A 21,216-nucleotide genomic window follows, 5' to 3' on the forward strand; every position below is an offset into this window, starting at 1 on the left:
ACGGAAATGGTTCATGCATCATTTCCAATTACATCTCTCTAGGCGTTTTCAGGAACAGTTACTTATGTTTGGGTAAAACCTAGAAATCCAAAAACCAAAGGGTAAAGGATGTGCTAGATAGAATAGCAAAAGATCACATATGCAATCAATCAGAATCAATAGTTCAGGCCACTCAAAATTCATTTTAGATTCTTAAAAGTAAACCAGAGTGTGGCAATTTTGGGGGCTGTCTAATCAGAAAGCTTCTTTTGGAGGTCAGTGCTTTAGACTACAGCAAGTATGGTACAATTCATTCAGAAGTTTAACCATAAATGAAGTCGTTTCGTGAAAACCTGCTCATCTCCTACTTGTTTCATTATCAAAAATTACATTTTCTAGTATCAGGAAGGGATTCTGTAAAAAAGAAAAAAGAAAAAAAAAGGTAATTCAAATCTACTTTCAAGATCTCAGGGGAAACAGTGAGACCATACTTGATCTAGACAATTGAGCACACCTTCACTTGAAGTTGCTGTTCTAAGCTTATCCGCGAGTCTGGAACTCCCAGCTGGGTTTCCAGGCCCTTGGTGCTGAATAGCATTCTTGTTCCACTAGGCTTTCTGTAAATCTTTTCTCTTTCTCACATCTTTTACTAAATAAATGTGGGGACAGAGCCCCAGAGAGCAGTTTCCAGGCTCTCGGCCTCATGTGGAGGGGTGCTGGCTCGGGTAGTAGATGGCCATCAGCTGTGATTGGATGGCCGTCAGCTGTAACCAGTGAGCCATTGGCCACTAATATAACTGCCGTGGCTACGCTAGCAGAAGATGGGGGTTAGCAAGAAAATGGTGGCTGAGCCTGCAAGCAGCGCAGTGAGGGTTGAGAGTTGTGTGGCTCCTGCTTCCTGTGTCTCCGGCCCAGCCGCCAGCGAGAGTATAGCGGTATGACTCCCCTATCTATAGCTCCGTGGGTGTTCCTTTTTGGCCTCACCATGTCCTGTGTTCTTATGTGGGGAGCGGGAGCTGAGACCCCACAGGCCGCCCTGCACGACAATAAGATAAATACAATTGATCCTTAAACAATGCAAGTGTTTAGGGCGCCCACACCCACACAGTCGAAAATCCACATATAACTTTTTATTCCTTCCAAAACTTATCTACAGTCAGCCCTGTGCATCCCCAGTCACCAAACTGTTATCTGAAGACAGTATTTTCGATCTGTGGCTGGGAATCCGCAGTTGGGAATCTGTGGTTGGGAACGTGAAAATACTGTTTTCCATACGTGATTGTTTGAATCTGCGGATGCAAAAGCCATGGATAAAAGGGCCGACTGCATTTATTTAAAATAAAAAGCAAAACAAACAAACAAACAAAAACTAACGTATAGGGGATCAACTCTTTAGGGAAAGAGACCTAACCAAGAAGATCTGTGAGGAGCAAAGATAGGTGACTAACACAATTGAATTTTCACAAAAAGAAAGTAGTATTCTCCCTATGCCCCAGGTGTGTCCTCTGAGGAACAGAAGCGTGCTCACACAGACTGCAAGTGTCAGGGGAGGATGCAATGTGTGGAAGTTCTGACTCCAAAGCCTCTTCTCTTTTCCTTATTCCAGAGTTCCACTTCAAGTGAATCCCATGCTTCTTTGAAATCCTTGAACTGATGTGCAGAATTTATTATGTATATAATATTTTTACCTTGAATAAATAGTGAACAGGTGAAACTATTCCAAAGATGGCAAAGACCTAGATAAGGATACAAACTCTCCTGAGTGTTCAGCATCCTCAGTGGGGTTTCAGAAAAGCATATGTTCACTATCAGTGCTTGCTCAGTGTACCAGTCAGGTTTTTCTGCATTACAACAATCTCAGAAACCCAGTGGCTGACAGCAACTCGCATTTATTCTCTTGTTCATGGTTCTGTGGGTTGGCCTAACTGATCCATGTGATTTAACTGATCGAAGCTAGGCTTGGCCTGGCCCATCTGGATTGCAGGCTTCTGCTGGGCCTCAGTCTTTTCCACCTATCTCATTTCAGGTGCCTGTCTGAAAAGACAGTAGCTACCAGGGGCATTCTCTTTTTATGCAGCAAGTGCTTTTACAGCCTCCGATCTGTGCACATTCCCTTGGCCAAAGCAAGTCACATGGCCAAACTCATTAGTGGGGCAGGAGAATACACGCCACCCACAGAGACATGCTCTGCAAAGTCAGATGGCAAAAGGTGTGGCAAAGAGGATTGAAGAATTGAGGACACATTCAATCCAGCACACTCAGAGATTAAACTATCAAAAGGAGACACAGCAGTCTAATGGCTGCATTAGACCGCTCACATCAAACTTGAAACTATGCCGTCTGTCTCAACATGGAAATATTCAGAACGTTTGACTTGATATCTTATGAAATGTCTTTGAAAGATGATGTCCTCCAGTGGGCATCAATTGTATCAAATAAGGTATTTTTGATCACAAAAATTGTGTCAAAGAGTGTGTTATTTTTTAATCACACTCTTAGTCCCTAAGATAGCATTAATCTCTTTCTCAATTAACAAAGGAGTAGCTACCATTATATAATCTGTCAAACCACAGAGCAGAGTTCTTACCACTGGACAAGTCCTTTTTAGGAAAACTACACACGCTAAAATCAACAGACAAAGTTCAGACAGACCTCAGAATATAGAGTATGGTAGCCAAGCTCTGTCTTAACATTTCAAATGTGAAGAGGAGAGATTCTCCACCCTGAGTATTGTAGAGGAGTTGGTCACTAAGAAGCTTTACAGAGGAATTCCTGGAATTAGGAGGGCAGTTTACAAACTCAGGCCTTTGGGGAACTTGAAAAATCAATGAAGAGTAAAAGCCAATAACTCATTTTCTTCCATATTGTGGTGGTCAGGCTTAACACTGCTAGGAGCTGTGAAGACAAAGTTCACTGCAGCTCCTTTAGAAAAATCTTGCAACTGACTGTGCAAGTAGGAGCATAAAAGCTTCTTGGGAAATAAGTGATTTAATACGTGCGAGTCAGTGACAGTTGAAGCTAAGAGACCCTCTATGCTGAATGTGTCTCTGAAAGAGGTGTAGTGCTCGGTCCCATCTTGAGGGTGACAAAAGCCCAAGAGATGATTATCAGACTTCAGCCAAAGGAACCTAGCTCTCATTCTCCTAGGCTATGCCTTTGGGTTCTGCCAAGGTCAGTCACATGCATGGGGGTCTTGGCTGACAGGCACCAGAAAGCAGCACAGAAGAAGTTTGTTTCTGGGCCTCCAGTGAGAGGGCTGATATGCTAGGCCTCAGGTGGCATAACACCACTGCAGGATGATAGAGAGCCTCACAGAACACTAGTAAGCAGATACTTCCCATGTTCTCCAATACAACATGACACCTTATTGAACACCTCTTGTGCTTTGAGTACTGAAGGTGGAAAGGTGAATAAGAAAGACAAAGGCTCTGCTTTATGGAGCTTATATTCCAGTGTGAGGTTCAGAGCAGCCAAATACATGGAACTGGTATCATTTCGGATTGTGATAGGGCAGCAAAAGTGTTTCACAAACCAAAGTGAGGAGTTCAGATTTTGGTTGTAAGTGTGGAGGACACCACTGGGGTCCCCTAGCAATGACATGACATGATGTGCTTTACGTTTAGAAAGATCACTGGCTACCAGGTCCATGTACCATAGAATGTCACCAGTTTAAAAAGTAGAAACCCATTTCCATCTCTCAATAGATCCCGATATAAATCTTTTCTACTCAGATATGATGTCTTCAGTGAACTCCCTTGATTGCCCCTGTAGGAAAAGTGTTCTTTTAAAAAAGAATTTTAGAAAATTTCTATTGCAGGTGATTCTATGAAATCTTTCATCTCCTTTCTCAAGAGACTTACTCAGGGTAGTAAGAACAGCTTGCATAGAAGAGAATTTGTTTCACGAGCCATTTCTCAGATCATTGTTATAATTCCTTAGGCAAAAGATGATTTTAAAAACACCCTCAGCAATAGACACTGAGCTCATGGTTGAGAAGCTGATGAAGCTTGCATAGATTGTAGTCTTGTGTCCCATAACATGCAGCTCATTTATATCTGCTTTGCAGAGGAGAAGAGAGATAACTTGAATGGAAAACTTCATGTTTCACAACTTTTTTTAAATAGTTGAAAGCCAAACTAATTGAATTTATTAGAATTTATGGGGAACCATTTGCATTGGTACACACAATGTTAAGTGAAATGAAGGAAAAGGTGTGAAGAGATTAAAATCATAAGAAGTACAGAATTTCCTTTTTCCCTTTTTATGTTATGAGAAAAAACGAGTGCTAAGTTGAATAACATAAAGTAAGACAGAGCCATGAAGAAATGTGGGATGTCACCAAAGTTGCTGTGAGCCAGTGAGCTTCAAATTTATAGGTTCTGATTGGGCCCACATTAGTGGTACTTAAGTGTTGAGTATAGTAGTCCCTCTTATCCATGGTTTCACTTTCCTCAGTTACCCAGAGTCAACTGCCGTCTGAAAATATTAAATGGAAAATTCTAGACATTTGGGGAGAGACAACACATTCACATAACTTTTATTACAGTATGTTTTTATAATTGTTCTAGTTTATTATTGTTGTGGTTAATCTCTTACTGTGCCTAATTTATAAATTCAACTTTATCACAGGTGTATATGCATAGGAAGAAAAAACAGTGTCTATAGGATTCTGTACTACGTACAGTTTCAAGCATCCACTGGGGGTCTTAGAATGTATCCCTCTTGGATAACGGATACTACTGTAATTGTATCATCAGAAAAAAAACAGCTTTTCTACATTCCCAAGGGACTCCTTATGCTCCCCCACTCACATTCTGCACTGAAGACAATAAATGGCAGACTGGTGCCACCACCTAAGAAAGAGGGCCCTAGGTCTATTGGGTGCCCTAGGTCTATTGGGTGTGGCCAGTAGGCACTGTGCTCAGGGTTCTGAAACAAGGTTTCTGACCAGAAGCCTCTAATTTGGTTTCCTTTCTTTAGAGTTTGAAACACTGTTGCCCTGGGACTGGAATCTCTGAAGGAGAGGAGTTATAGTATATTCCATCCAGGCTCTGGGCACGGGTGCGAATAAAGAGAAATCAGGCAGATTCAGGGTTGGGTACTGGTTCTGCCCCTTTCTTCAGCTCTCCAAGAGTCACTGTTCTCTTCTATAAAATGGCAAAGATTATGTATACATCTGGAAGGGAGTTTTGAGGGTTTGGGCTATTTTATGTGGAAACCGGAGGTGTCAGGGCTCCTAAGGACAGCTGAGGCTCCCACCCTATGCCTATCCATGGCGATGTGCAGTATCATTGCTTCCTCTTCAAGCAGCTGCTTGTCCAAAACACATTAGTGAGTGATCCTGAGTTTACTAAAGCTTGCATAACACAGTCACACTATACTTTAGACCTCTTGGCAGTATTTCATATAATTCCAAATTAATCACCTTTGGCCAACAACTTCCTCAATACAGTGAGGACTAAAGTCACTGTCCATTTACAAGCCAACTCATCCTCTTTATTCTTCTCCCTTCTTTTCATTGGCTTGTTATCTTATCTCATAAGATAATGCATGTAATTGCGGAATAGAGTGACTTCTGCGTAATAATTGCTCCATAAATGTTAACAACACCTGTGGCAACAGCAGCTGCTGCAGTAACAACAATAAAACTTTACTACTGTTTCAAGGTTTCTGTCTCATGGGGCCAGGTGATGTGAGTCTAGCCTCTATGGCCTCTAGTTCCCCAAAGTAAAACTTCATGTGCTTTCATGCTGAAAATCAGTGAGTCCCCCCGCCCCCAACTCTCTTCCTTCTGTGTCATTAAGTAGTCTAGGAAACATTTCTCTACTGTTTATGTGCCAGAGATTGCAACTAGAAAAGCTTAGAGAAAGGGTACTGTTAAGATAAGACAGACGTGACACATTATCTTCTCAAGTTCACAAATGTATGTTGTTTGTTGTCATAGTTTGGCTTTTCTGAAAAGCAGATTCAGAGGCAAAGGTTTGAGTGCAAGTCGTTAATTTGAGAGATGATTTCAGAAAAGGGAGCAGGAAAGAGAGACATAAAGAAAGCCAGTAAAGAATGCATTGTTTGCCCCTGTGGACAACTGAAGGGTAATCTCTTTAGGCAACTCAGGGCAACTGAGTAAAGCATGCACCTCAGTGTTATTGTACCCAACAGGTAAGTGAGCTGGGACCTTTATCCACCATCTCTCATTAATCTGGGGTTGAAGAATGCTAATGACGGCCTTGATTCCCTGATACTGTGGACCTGCCCCACATATGGGCTGTGAGCTCAGGACTCCAGAGAACACTTGGTTAAAAGGCCTCAGGTGCTGGAGCTTGTAAGTCAAGCCAGTGTACATGGATGGCACATGCCAAGGGGATATGTGTAGGGCATTGCCAGTCTCTGCTATGGTTATTCACTTATTAATATGCCATATGATGTGTATATACATATAACAAAACCCGCCTTATCCTTTTAAACAACTGCTGAGATTCCATTATCTTAATGACAGGCTGGTAATGCCTCTTTCTTGCCTGACTGTTGCCCTTTTGGTCTCCTGAGAGAAGCCAATGACACCCTTTTTAGCATTCTGCTGCCATGCTCACTGCAGTAACAGGGGCCAGTGTCACTCCTATTACTTCACCTGTTTTATCATTTGTGAAACTCAGCCTTTAGCCAGAATTGTCTGAGTGGCTGCTCTAGCAATTGCTTAATGGTGAGGCTCCTTCAGGTCATTTCTCTCAAGTAATTTGATTTCATCATGCTATCAGAATTGCTTTTATAGGATGGAAGGAGGCCCAGGGGAAGGGGGTTGACAAAAGCCATTCTGAGATAAAAATAAATAAATACATCTATTACCCTATACTTCCGCATACCCACCACAGCCTCCATCTATCACCTCCAACCTCTCTTCCCCATCCAGGACAGGGGTGTGTGTGTGTGTTTTCAGGGGGGATTGGTAAGGAATATTCTGAGAAAAGCTGAACTCATCTCACATGTTATTCCCTTTTACCTGAACTTATAAAGTATACTGTTTCATGTTTGTTTGGTCTGCATGTCAGAATTTCCATTCTAAGAAGGAAAAATATTATAGTCATACTCCAAAAAATCAAGCAAAGGGTAATTTTTCATTGATAGTCAATGTTGATAGTTCAACTGACGTTAACATTTCAATAAACCCAACAGCACTTCCCTTTCAATTAGTACAGTCAAAGATGTTCATCAGTGCTGAAAACCCAGGTTTATTAACTACATATTAGTTACATATTTTTATTTTACTTGAGTTTGTAAATAACATTTAAGAAAAACAGCAGGATACTTCATCATTAAAGACTTGATGGGGAGGATGGGCTCAAAAGTAGATGTGAATTTAAAGTGCAGAGTTCAAGAGAGTTTGATTTATTTTTTTTAAACTATCACTTCTAACTTCTGGATATTTATAGCAATTCAGCATTAAATCGGTGCTTATAGTCACTTTGAGGAATGATTAGTATGATAGCAACTTGCAGTGCACCCGGGATTTATGATTCCATAAAATGGCTGGTATTTTATCATAGCTTTAGGCCAAGTGCCCTGAGGTATGGCAAGAGTATGGACTAAATACCATTTGAGGTGAAAACCACTATAGAAGAATTTGTGCAGTTGAAAATAAAATGATTTGGTGCATAAACAATAGTTTTTACATTTGTGAGCTTTGCCTGGACATTTATCTCTAGATTGCTTTCTTCTTACAACTGCTAGAAAGGCATCCACAGTTAAAGCCGAGGTGACCCTTAGTCACTGGACTGGAAGGCGGTGTTGGGGGAAACTTTGAGAGAAAGGACCTGGGTAGACTGTAAATGGTAGATGGGATTATCGTTCTAAAGCATGATTTAATTATGTTTGGTGTTATGTCCAATTTGACTTCTTTTGTAGTAAGAATTTTTTGAAATAATTGATTTTTGTCATTACTATATGCCTCTGTATGAGATGGTAATCTACAGCTACAAGCAGACCCTCATTTTTAGTTTAAAATAAAAGCTGATTCATTGCTTCTGCCTCAAGGAAAAAAAGAAAAAAGCAGTTTTATGAGCATAGTTGGTTATATTGTTCTTTATTTTGGTAGAATAGGCTAGATATTCAGTAGAACATGTTTGAGTTTTATATCAGGAGCTCAAAGTTAGTTTCTACATAGGAGTCTACGAACAAAGTTAAAGATATTGGGGAATTACCAACAACAGCAAAAGAAATTACTGAAAACTAGAGAGGATAATTGTCTATGGCAAGGTCAAACCAGAGTCACTCTAATTGTGTTGAAAACATTTGGGTTTTCAACAATTCCAACAGACAAGCAGATCAGTGGCTGGGTAGAAGCTTCAATGAGTCTTCGTTGCTGTAATTTCTTTCTGCAATTTGCTTAAAAAAGAAATATGTGCTTAATAACTGAGTGAAAGGAAAGTATCTAATGAGTTACTTTTATTTTTTATTTATTTTTTTTTTATTTGACGTACCATGGATGAAAACCATTGCAAACTCAACTTGCTGTTTCATTTTTTCCCTCTGTTGTTTAAATTGTTTTGATATTTGTTGACTTAATTTGTTCTCTCTTGGCTTAAGTTCTCAGTGATGTGCAGGGAGAAAACAAACAAGTCACAAAATGTATCTGAGCTTCTAGCCATAAAAAGTATTGATCACCCTAAACCTATTTTTAATGATTTTAAATGTGGTCAAGAAAATAGGATTAGTAAGGACATCTTGACGTGTTAACTAACTAAATAGATAGATAAATACATTATTTTATACTTTCATATACTTCTGGTGGGAGTATAAACTGGTACAGCTGCTTTGGAAAACCTTGGCAGAATCTACAAGAGTTAACTCCCTGCATAACCTATGGACCAGTAGCTCAACTCCTGGGTATATATTCAACAGAAACAAGCACTTATGTCTATCAAGTGACATCTATGGGAGCGTTCGTGGCAGCTTTATTTGTAATAGCCCCAAACTGGAACCAACCCAATTGCCCATAGACACTACAATGGGTAAATAAACTGTGGGATAGTCATATAATGGAATGCAACATTACAATGAAAATGAATGAGCTTCTGCTATGTTTAACAACATGGATAAATCAGGCGGGCATAATGGTGAACAAAATATAGACATTGTGTGACCACAAAACAAAAATGTGACATTGTGTGACCACGCATATGAAGTGTAAAAACAGACAAAACTAACCTGTAGTAATGGAGGAGAAAAGAGCTTTTCCTTCAGGGGACAGCTATCAACTGAACAAAGCAGCTTTCTGGGGTGTTGGAAATGTTTTATATCTTGCTTTTGGTAATGGTTACATGTACACATGCATATGTATGTAAAAATTTAGGGAGCAAGGTATAAATGATTTTTTCTTTTTCTTAAGAAAAAATGATTTATACCTATGTAAGTCAACAGTGATATTCACAATAATTAATTTGAGTAATTGATCCCAATGAGTAAGGAGCTAAGCTTTGGAATGCCAGCTGAAACACAGATTCTCTGCACATCTGAGCACGCGTGCGGACACACACACACACACACACGCACACACACCACACAACTCCCTACATGTCTGGCACTAAATTATTTAATAGTTTGTTCAGCTTCATTGACCTTCATACTTGGAAGAGATTTTTGATCTAATCTCATTCAATGATTCATTTGAAGCTTGTCTGCGGCCTTCCCTCTAGGTAACCTAGCCATTCTGCTTTGGTGAACAAAAGTTTCCTGATGACCAGAATACAGTGTGACCTCCGGAGGCGTCCTCACTGTCATCAGGAGCCCATTCCTCAGCAAGAATCTGTCCTTGTCTATTCATTGCTCTTGATTGTAACCCTTGGGATCTTGTAGTTAAAACAAAAGATTGTGCTGTTGGTGTTTACTGTGAATGTACTTTATCTTGCATATACCGTGTTTCCCCCAAAATAAGACCTAACTGGAAAATAAGCCCTAGCATGATATTTCAGGATGACATCCCCTGAATATAAGCCCTAATGCATCTTTTGGAGCAAACCTTAATAGAAAACCCAGTTTTATTTTCGGGGAAACAGGGTAGGAATATGTTTATGCCCACTGAAAGCAGGCATATTTTCAGAGCTGTTTGTCCTGATACTTTCCTCCCCTTTTAATTAATTGCAGCATATCTTCCAACCAGGGACTATGTTTTATCTTATGCATCTTCTCAATAGTTTTCCCTAGGGATGAAATAGGATAATGTGGATATAACATTCTGCTCAAACATCTTCATAGAATCCCGTCAGTCTCCCCATACTCTAGGGCTAAACAAACTTGTTCTCCCAGCACTTATCCTTGCCTGTTGTCTATACAAAGATTCACAAGTCCGCAATTCATTCACTCATCCAACACATATTGATTGACCATCTTCTATGTGCCAGCAATGTTTTAGGGATAGAGTAATAAGCAAAAACAGATTTGGTATCTGCCCCTTTAGGGCTTTCAGTCTATTAATCAAATATTTGTGTAAATGAATGTATTATTGCAACTATTATGAGTTCTGTGAGAGAAAGCTACATGGTGTTATGAAAGCACAAAATAGGGAGTTGTCAGTGTCAGAGAAGCTGTCCCTGGAGAAGTGATGACTGAGTAGAGGACAAATAAAAGTTAAAATAAGTTAGGAAAAGAGAAGAAGAATGGCAGTTCAGGAAGAGGAAGCAGCATAAACAACTCTTTATGTCAGGAATGCAAAAAGAAACATGCCACATTCAAAGGTGGCTGGAATGGAAAAAGCAAAGAACAATACAGACTGGGATGAGCCTAGAGAGATAGGAAAAAGTCAGACCATTCAGAAGAAAAATATTAGCATTCACTTGGGGAGTGTTTTGAGGACAGAGTAGTCATCAAATGCTTATAAAGGAAATTTCTTAGAAAGTAGCTGCACAAACAAATAAGAGAACAGGTTTTGAGAAAGAACTGCTTCAATCAGTAATTTAGGAATGGAAGTGTTACTTCCAGATCCAGGGTATGATCTGGGGAGGAAGTGGAATGGAGGTTGTTGTTTAAAATATAATCAGGTCAAGGAGCTGGCAGGCCAGGTGTTGTGTGGGTCTTCTTTACGAACACTGAAATAACCCAGGGGTTGTGGCAAGCCTTGAGGTGGTGAAAACCATAACCCAGTACCAGAGGTTTTGATGAATATAAGAAAGTGATTAAGAGGTCAAAAATAATTGCATACAGACCATAGTTGCCATCATTCTATAAGAATTTGTATAATTTCTCTGTGGGGAATTACATCTAAAGGTTAATGCTAATGGCCATTGCAACTGAGTGTGACTACAGTATTTATTAGCTTTCTACATCTCTATAATTTTGTGATTTAAGTACTTCTCAAACTTATCACAAGTTGGAGAAGAATTTTCAGGGGAAGAGAAAAATAAGGAAACTAAGACACAAGTCTAGAAAGGCCCCTTGGGGTGTACAATGCCAAACAAGCTAAGAGAAAGCTGACTCTGTAGGAACTGGAGAGTCAGCAAAGGCTTCCACTGTTCTGTGTAAGGTTGTGTTAATTATACTTTCAGAAGAATCACTTGGAATTGGTGCGCTAGGTAGATTGGAGAAGGGGAGAAGACCAAAGGAGCACAATTATGAGTTGACTGCAGTTTTCAGGGCTAATCAGACCTTAAATGCGATCAGTAGCAAAAGAAGGTAAGGCAGGGATGGTATAAAATATTTCAGAGAGACAATGTTTTTCGGATTCAGTTACCAACAAGGACCGTCAAATATTGTAGTGACTAGTATAGAGTTAAAACCATAGGCGGAGACCAGAAAGTCAGGAAATGGTTTGTATTGAAGAAGAACACATTACGTTTCTGGTTCTGGAGCACATGGCAGGGGTGGGTATCCAGGTGATTACAAATGTAGGAGCTAAACTCAGGGGAGAGTTGGATTGAAAAAAATCTCCTTTGATTAATCGCTAACCACAAATGCCCATCCTGGCCTCCTTGTTTTTCTTTGCATCACACAGGTAGTCCTTCTGTTTTTGTCTCCCCTTCACTTTGCCTCACCTTTTCCATGAATTCCTTGCTGATCATAGCTTACTTCTGAGGACAATGTCTCCTCTGCTCCCCATTTTATAGTTCCCCTCCCTAAACATTCTATTGTTTCCTAGAAAGCCTCCCCTTTCTGTTTTAGTTCTCTTCATCTGTGTCCCCACATCCCTAATGCACTTGGTATGCTTTATTGTGATTACCTCTTGTCAATTTCCTCCTCCAGACTTTGTGCTTTAGAGGACAGGGACTCTTTAAAAGTGTCTATATATCTACACTCTTCTGGTTCAGGAATAATATGTTTAAAGAATTAGCTAATTGATTAATTAATTAACAGGTTGTTCTAATATGAAGGGTTTTACATTTTGAAGACTTCATTTAAGGGAAATGCATGGGATAAAATAATTCAAAACAAATCCACAATCCCAAATGTCATAGATGAATTTACATAGTTTCAAGCACTTTTATACATTGTTGATGTGACAGTGGTTCTCTTTGTCATATGACAGTACTCGATTGGAGCTTGGCCTAACTTTAGGCCCCCTTTCCTAATGTGCAAAACGGTCAGAAATGTAATCAGAAAAGCAGTATTTATTTTTTGGAAATAGGGACAAACAACAACTCTCTCACATGTCTTCTCTGAAAGTCTATTGAGATTTAAACCACTAATATAAACTACTGGGAGATATACTTACCTTCCAATAAAACTTCGTCTTTTAAATCAAAGATCTCTCTGTTTCAGCAACACTTCTCTCTTTCTGCATCTACATGGCCAATGTCACAGGAGCCTGCCTTAATAGAAGACATCCTCATAGACATGGTGAGGGCTACAGCTGGCTAAAGTTCAGTGTAGAGGAAGAAGAAAGCTGAGTTTAGGGTGTTGGGAAAGGCATGCATTTAATAGGTGCTCCTAGAAAAAGGAGCCAGGGGTGGTCAAACAGGTCGGAGGAGACATAGAAGGCAATGTTGAAAAATCCAGCAGGAGAATCCAAAAGAAGACAGAAAGTAGATTAATAGTCGCCAGGGGTTGGGAAGAGGGAAGACTGGGGAGTGACTGTTAATGGGTACTTAAATACTGTGGACTTAGTGATGATGGTCGTACAATTTTGTAAACCTATTAAAAGTTACTGAATTGTACACTTTAAAACAATAAAAAATAAACTTTAAAAAAGGAAATCCTGGTGGGAAGAGATCTTGAAACATGAAAAACTAGTCAAGCACATTTAATACCAGAGAAGATGAAGACTCATTGAAAGGCTATGGGATTTGGTGATTAAGAAATCAGTGGGGAGCTTAAGGAGAGTAATTTCAGTAGAATAGTCACTCCCGTCTCTTCTTCTTTCTGCCCCATAAAATATAACTTACAAGCTTATTCCTTCACATATTTTTATCTCTGTTGGCTGAATGTGTGAAGATTCTGCAAGTTCAGGATGTATTTGGATTATATAAACTAAAGGGACATTTTGGATGAGTTTTAGAAATTCTAATGATATGTGCTTGTGCTCACTGGGACAGAGTATAAGTGTGTCAATTATTCTGCCCTTTAAAACCAAACTCATACTATAAAATCAGGTGAGTTCATGTCGCCTTCATCTCAAACATCATTTCCAATTGCCCTAAGTGAAGCAGGCACTACCTCCTTTGAATTCTGATAACAGCTTTCAATTGTGTGGCTATTTGGCAAATTATTTGCCCTGTCTTGTGTCAGTTCATTGATGGAGTACTGTTGGTCTTTTGACTCTGAGTCAGCCATGTGTATTCTCTGAGCTATATATACTTGGTTTATAAACTGAGAGTAACAAACCTTAATCTGAACACCTCTTCTAAGAAAATTATGTGAGTGCTCTGAAAGCTATTAAGCACATGCAAATACATGTTTAACTAATATGTTGTAGAACTGAAGAGACAAATTCATTATTGCTTTTAGACTGTAGATTGGGGTAGGTCCAACCCCCTTAATTAATGCCTTATTTGTAGGATCACAGACTCCATATCCCTGTATATCTCACTAAGGCCTCCCTTGCTCAGTAGTAATAGGTTGAATTAATAATCTTTAAATGAGAAAGAAAAAGGATCATGCCATGATAGACTTCTGTATTTCCTTCATCTTTTTTTCCCCTTAATTTGTTTTATTCTGTTCTTCACTTAGGTTTTCCAAATGAGCCAGCTGCAGTCATTGCCCTCAGCACCATTAAGGAATGGCTGACCAAGAATCACCATGAGGTAGGGAGAATCACCTAATCAGTGAACATTCAGAATGATATAAATTGATCCTAAATTTCAAAAAAGCAAATACACTTATTTTATACTTATCAAATATAAAATAGCCATTGAGCTAAAGCTAGCTGACCATGCTTCATTCAGGTTACTTGAGGGATGGAATATTTTCTTATAATTAATTGATGAATGGATTATATTGATTAGTTTTGGGGGTGAAGATGGGCAAAGTGATCAAATTCATTTAGCCATGATCTCTATTTTATGTTGTTATATAGTATGGGTTTTGTGTGTAAGAGAGAACAGTATGGATTTCAGTAAGATTAAGAGATCTTCCTATGCTATTTTCCTTAAGGAGTTATCTTTGTTGACAGGGTATTTCTGGGGTACAGGAAATTTTTGGTCTAATGAGCTTTCTTTATTTATAACTAATAACTTCCATAAAGTGACTTCTGAGGGTAAGATTGGAGTGGGCTTGGATAATTGGTAGCTAAGTTGTCACAATCAGGAATTTTCTGAAACTAAATGCTTCCATTAGAGTATTTATCATGCCTCTTATTTTGCTTATTTAATAAGAGCTTTGGAATATGTTTAGTGAAAAGCAGAAAAAAAATTACTCAAGTAAACAAAACAGCACAATAACTAGAGACACTATGGAGTCTTTGATTTCAGACGTTTGGCAATTAACATAACAGTGAATAGGTTTCATATAATGTACAATCTTGTGCATTTTTCTTCTGATTTTGATTTTCTCCTCAGATATTTTAATGAGTGCTATAAATAATTTTGTTCTATTTATTATAGACCATGAATTTAGCTTTCTCCTTGGATAATACAAAGACTATTTAGAGATGTTTGGGTTTGGAAGTAGAACATGGCAGTTTACTACTGAACTATAGCTCTTGGTGCCTTTGCATGTTTAAAGAAACAGCAGTGCTATTTTCTGCTAATTTTAACATTTCTTAAACAGATATAGATGTTTTTAGACCAAATGGCAAAACATATGAAATTTGGTGCTTGCTCTTTCTTTTCCTCTTACTTTGAAATGTATACATATATAACTTCAATTTAGAGGATAATTTTAATAACCTCAAATAAGCAGAAAATATATTAAAACATGTCTTTAGCATGTATTATTTTCACAACAATCTTACGAAACATCTAGGATAAGTATTGTTATCCTCATCTAGAATCCAAAAAGTTAAATTACATTTTCAAGGTTTCAGAGTTACAGAGGCAAGTGTCTGACTCAGCCCTCCTGACTCATTCTTCCTTGGAATGTTACTAAGGCCAGGGAAAGGAGTTTAATCCCTTTGAAAGCTGGTAACTTTCATAAAGCTCTTCGTCATAGTAAAGGCTCCTCACTTAGACCATCTGCTTTGCAAAAATATAGAGTTTTAGGAGTAAAAGTTGATAACTGATCTTGCGTGTTGGTGCAAAACTATTATTGCCACTAAAATAATAACCCAAGGACTTTTCCCAGTGAAGGAAGTTCACATGTGTCATCTTGGCATATGATGGAAATACACATAACCACACAAAACATCAAGGAGGTGATGATGAAGAGCAAACATGTTGGTCACATTTACAGTTCATTTTTGAGTTTTACTGATGGATTCCTGGTAATTAAACTATTCAGAAAGTCATTTTCCATAGAAATTTGTTATCTTAGTGTTTCCTAAGGGTTCCTTAATGGGTTTTGCTCTAATGTCCTTACTACCCTACGCTGTCTTTGAGTCTGTTGTTTTGCTTTTATATCTTTTCTTGCTCATTTCTTGGGTGCATTATAAGAAATTTAAATAATTTGGATTAAGAAAAAAATAATTTAGTTGTGATTGAAACTGTAAACGTATCCAGTGTTAATTATCTTTTAAAAGGCTTCTTGTTTCAATATGCATTGGCTAATTTAAACAAGTTAACTTGAACAATTCAGGTTTTACTTAATAAATGAAATATAAATGGTAAGACATGGATGGAAGCTATACAAATTAATTATCTACCAATATTTTGATTTATGTTTTGCTCCAGTAAGAAACAAACTAAGTTAAGGATTTATGAAAAAGTATTACTTCTTATTCAGTTATCTCTTCATTGCAGTATTGTTTTGACATCCTGATTGTTTAAGCTATTTATTCATGAATTCACTCATTTGATAACTATTTATTGAATCTCATTAAGAACAAGAAACTTTTCTAGATAACACGTACAGAACAGTGGAAAACACGATTTTTCCTTATAATGTTCATAGTCTAGGAAAAAGAGAAACATAAATTAAACAAATAAACAAATAAGATAGTTTAAAGACTATGTTACAAAGTAAAACAGAATAATTGAGTAGTTAATTATTGGGAGATGTGGTTTTAGATGATGTAGAGGTTACTCTAAGGATCTAATCTTGCAACAAAAATTTGTATGATGGGAAGGATCAAGCCAAGCTACACAGAGTTCTTGAAATGGAAAATTCCACACAGAGGGAACAGCAAGAGAAAAACCCTGAGGGTTTTTCTCAGGGTTTACTTTTTGCAAGAAAAGTTAAGAGAGATCATATAGTTGGAGCAGAGAGGTAAAGGAATGGAAGGAGACATATTTGGACAGATTACAGAGTTTTGGGATTCATGGAGAGACTTTTATTTTTATTCTAAGTCCATTAGGAAGTTGTTGAGGGTTTGGGCAGAGAGTGGCATGGTCAGATATATCTTTAAAATGACAGAAAGTCTGGCTTCTGCTTGGAAAATGGACTTGAGAGATGTCAGAGTAGAAAAGGGAAGATGGATTAAAAGGCTCCTGCAGTAAATCTAGGCAAGAGATGAAGGGTTTTGGAATACAGTGATGGTGGAAAAGGAGTAACAGCATCAAGTTTAGAATATAAGAGTGTGCCAGAAAAAGTGTATACACATTTTAAGAAAGGAAAACACTATTGAAATTGTAATACTCGATATATACTGATAACAAAAGATGAATACAAGTCATGTTTCACTTCTGCGATTACAAGAGATGCTCAAAGTTACCATCAGCATCCAGACACTTCTGAGTAAGGCAACTACTGCTTGAGCAGCATTGACCAAAGTGTCCACTTATATACACTGTTTTGGACCCCTGATATTTTGGCAATACAGCCAATATGATTTGGGGATTGTTTTGAGGTAGACTGGTTTATTATGTAGTTACAACCAATCTCCAAATTTCAGTGCCATAGAACAGCAAAGGTTTTTCTGTTTTGCTCACCCTATTTGTGTATTTTGAATCAACAGAGGGCTCTGGCTTAGTCAAGAACCCAGGCTGACAGATCCTCTACCACTTGTATCTCTCAAATATGATCTCTCACTTGACAGGAAAAGATAGAGCTCTTAAAGTAAGAGCTCTTAAATGTTTCTACAAAAGAACAGTGCATGTACTATTCCTCACATTTCATTGTCCAGAGCAAGACACCTAGGGAACAGAGAACTGCAGAATAGAGGCAACTGGATATCAATAAACAGCAGTGATATTTATCAGAGTTGTAAATCAGATATGGTATATGAGGTAAATCAGATATGGTATATGAGGAAAACAGAAGAGTCAAAAACGACCACTAGTTTTTTGACCTGAGCTCCTCAGTAAGTTTTGGTGCATTTACTGAGACACTTAGTAGAAGAGCACATTGTATATAAATAAAAAAATAAAGAAAAAGATAATCCAGTTAAGTATGAGATGAGTTTTAGATATATAATGAAGATTTCAAACATAAAGTTGGACATTTGAATCTGAAGTTCAGGAAAGAAGTCAGAACTAAAGACATGATAAAGTCGATCAGATTATAACGTTTACTTGGGTTTGGGTCTTAGTTTGAGATTGGTTGCAAGAAATAGAAATATACTCAAGCTAACTTATATAAAGGGAGATACATTTTGTAAATAAACTATAGAAAAAAGTTTTGAAGTTCAAGGGCTGGAACTAGAGCAGGGTCTCATGAGTGACTGGAACTGCAAACAAATTCAACAAGACACACAACAGTTCATTTTCATTCTTCTCTCAACTTCTCTTTTAATCTCTCTCATATCTCGTTGCCATTAACTCTCCTTTTTGCACATTATCTTCCCTACTTATTCACCTACTTAGCATGGGCCCACATGACTGTGTCGACCCATTCAAGTGTCAATCAGCCCTGCTTGAGGCAAGGCTAAGGTTGAGTTTGGTGGGCAAATTTATGTCCTCTGGGATTTTAAGCTGATCGAGTCTTTTGAAAATTTCTTTTGAAAACATGGGAAGTCCATGGAATGTGACTCTCCTATCAGTCACCATATTTCCTTCAGCCAGATAAGTATTTGATTCAGCAGGGCACATCTTCATGACTTTTGACCATAAGAAGTTGATAATGTTATGTGATTAGTGAGCCTTCACATTGTAATGTTTACTTACTCTCTGATTTCTAAACTCTCAGGAAAGGATGTCTTTTTTCTCCAAAAGCAGTAATTACTTAATTCTATTTAATTACACAGATCACCCCCAGCTTATGTGGCTGATATTTCCATAACCAGAGAGGCCTGACTAGAGCACTTGGGCCCAGTGGACAGTACTAGGAAAATTATATTTCTGATATCCAGCATCCACTTGTTTTATTTGTCCAAAGCATGAACTGTGTGGGTGCTGTTGTCACAAATTTAAGGGGACAGAGGGACTTGAGGGAGCCCAGCTGAACAAATAGTACAGTTGCTTCTGACTGCAGTGGCTTTAGGAGAAGAGATGAAACAGCGCTCTAATGAAAAGAGAAAGGAGAATCTTCAGTGCTGTAATTGGGGCACAAAAACGACTTATCAGAACAAAAAACTATAATGACTTCTGATTGAAAAGTTGAAAAAAAAAAAGAATATTCACTACTGAGAACTGAATTTTGCTCTGAGAAGACCAGAGAGATGAATTACCTTACAACACAGAACAGAAATATAAAGAAATGGAAATTATGACTGAAGAGATAAGATATGTGTCAGAGATACCCAGGGATCAAACATGAGGTCGGCAAGGGATGAAGGTTACCCACTGGCATTTTTGGCTACATTAAGAATTAACTTCTGAGTTCAGAAAATCAAAAGAAAAGGATATCAGAGTTTGCTATAAAAATTGACAGCATGTGGCATAATAATGTTTCATAAGTGCCAATTTTTTGTCAAGTAGAAACTTTATTACAAAGACAAGTGAGCAAAATAGGGGGAGGCTATGGAAATGAGCAGCAGAAATGTGGCCCAGACTCCTAACTTGGGGTGGCTCTTCTGTGTTACAATCTGCAATTTAACACATTCCTCACTTTTCATACAGTCTAAAAATATCATTCCTTGTGAAATAGTGATTTCCCCACTCAACAACTCTGAGCCACTCCTTTCAGATCTGAGAGTTAGCCTAAGAAATGTTTTCACAGTGCCTGTTCCATTGTTCTGTACCCGAGGGACTCGTATGGCATCTAGCTATTGGTCTCTGGGGCAATGTACATATTGTTTGTAATGTTCTCCATAGAAAGAAGAACAGGATATCTTTCCCCTGTAAAAGCTAAAAATTGTCTGACATTGGGAGATATTTCTCCATCATGGAGGTCATGTTCAGTGATTTCAAATACCCCATAGAGGCAAGCATCCTGCAGTATGTAGCACTGGGGTTTTTGTTTGTTTGTTTTATTATTAGTTTCAAGTATACAAAACAATGTAATAGTTAGACATTTATATCCCTCACAAAGTGATAACCCCCTCCCCCAATCTACTACCCCTCTGATATTGTATATAGTTGTTACAGTTCCACTGACTTTATTCCTTATGCTGTATTCCACATCCTGTGACTATATAAATATATATTAAATTATAGTTGACATTTATTATTATTCAGCTTCAGCTTCAGGTGTACACTGCAGTGGTCAGGCACCAATACTGTCCATGAAGTAGTCTTCCTAATAAGACAAGTGTCCATTGGATACCCTATAAAATCTTCACAACATTATTGATTATATTCCCCAAACTATCTTTCATATCTCCATGGCAATCTCGTGGTTACTAATTATGCTTTCTAAGGGTCACCTTCTCCCTCATCCCCACCTCCCTCCCATCTAGCAACCCTCATTTTTCCCTCTATAGCTCTGAGACTGTGATGAAAAGCAATGTCATACAACCAAGATTGCTCTACCCAGCAAAACTGTCATTTAGAATCGAAGGACACATAAGGAGCTTCCCAGACAAGAAAAAGCTGAAGGAGTTCGTCACCACCAAACCAATATTACAAGGACCGTTAGAGGGACTTCTTTAAGATGGGAGGGGGGTTAAGGATGGGTGAAAGGGAAGGTATTAAGAAGAACAAATTATTATACAGTAGTCATGGGGATGTAGGATATAGAATAAGGAATATAGTCAATAGTGTTATAATGACTATGCATGGTGCCAGACAGGTACTGGATCTATCAGGGTGATAGATGGGAATGGGGTTGGGGTCAGGGTGAAAAAGGTGAAGGCATTAAGAAATATAAATTGATAGTTAATAGAGTATGGGGAATATAATCAACAATGTTTTAAAGATCATGTAAGGTGGGCACTGGACTTATCAGGGGAATCACTTCATAGACTGCACGGATACCTGACCAATGTATCTACTTCACCTGAAGAGCTGAAGTAGAATAATATTGAATGGCCACTATAACTAAGTATATAGGTATATATATTCATGGGATGTGGAGTACAACATAGGGAAGATAGTAAATGGTATTGCAACAGCTCTATAAGATGTCAGAGGGGTAGTAACTTGGGGAGTGGGTTATCACTTTATGAGGGGTTTAAATGTTTATTATCTTGCTTTGTACACCAGAAACTAATTTTTGAAAATCCTTAATTTAAAAAAAAAAGAATAAATTAAATGAACAAACAAATCAGAAATAGTCTGTAGCACTTGTTTTAAGTCTTGTGGGAACTCATCTAACAGTAAAGAATCTAAGATGAAGATTCCAAGCTGGAAGATCTGTGGTTTTTTTGGTTACCTTTAAATGTGAAATCCCTAAAGTACTAATCAG

General features: G+C 38.2%; 1 protein-coding gene across 4 annotated transcripts in view; it reads left to right on the top strand.

Annotated features, from left to right (window-relative positions):
- Positions 1-21,216, top strand: part of MACROD2 (mono-ADP ribosylhydrolase 2) — a 2,186,605-nt gene that overhangs the window by 1,610,819 nt on the left and 554,570 nt on the right. For all 4 annotated transcript variants that reach the window (XM_081033481.1, XM_081033483.1, XM_081033484.1 and 1 more), the window contains exon 8: positions 14,131-14,204. In XM_081033481.1, coding sequence (XP_080889607.1) covers positions 14,131-14,204 — 74 coding nt within the window. The remainder of the gene's footprint in view (positions 1-14,130; positions 14,205-21,216) is intronic.

This window comes from Rhinolophus hipposideros, assembly GCF_964194185.1.
Source record: "Rhinolophus hipposideros genome assembly, chromosome: 22".
NCBI classification, from domain to species: Eukaryota; Metazoa; Chordata; class Mammalia; order Chiroptera; family Rhinolophidae; genus Rhinolophus; species Rhinolophus hipposideros.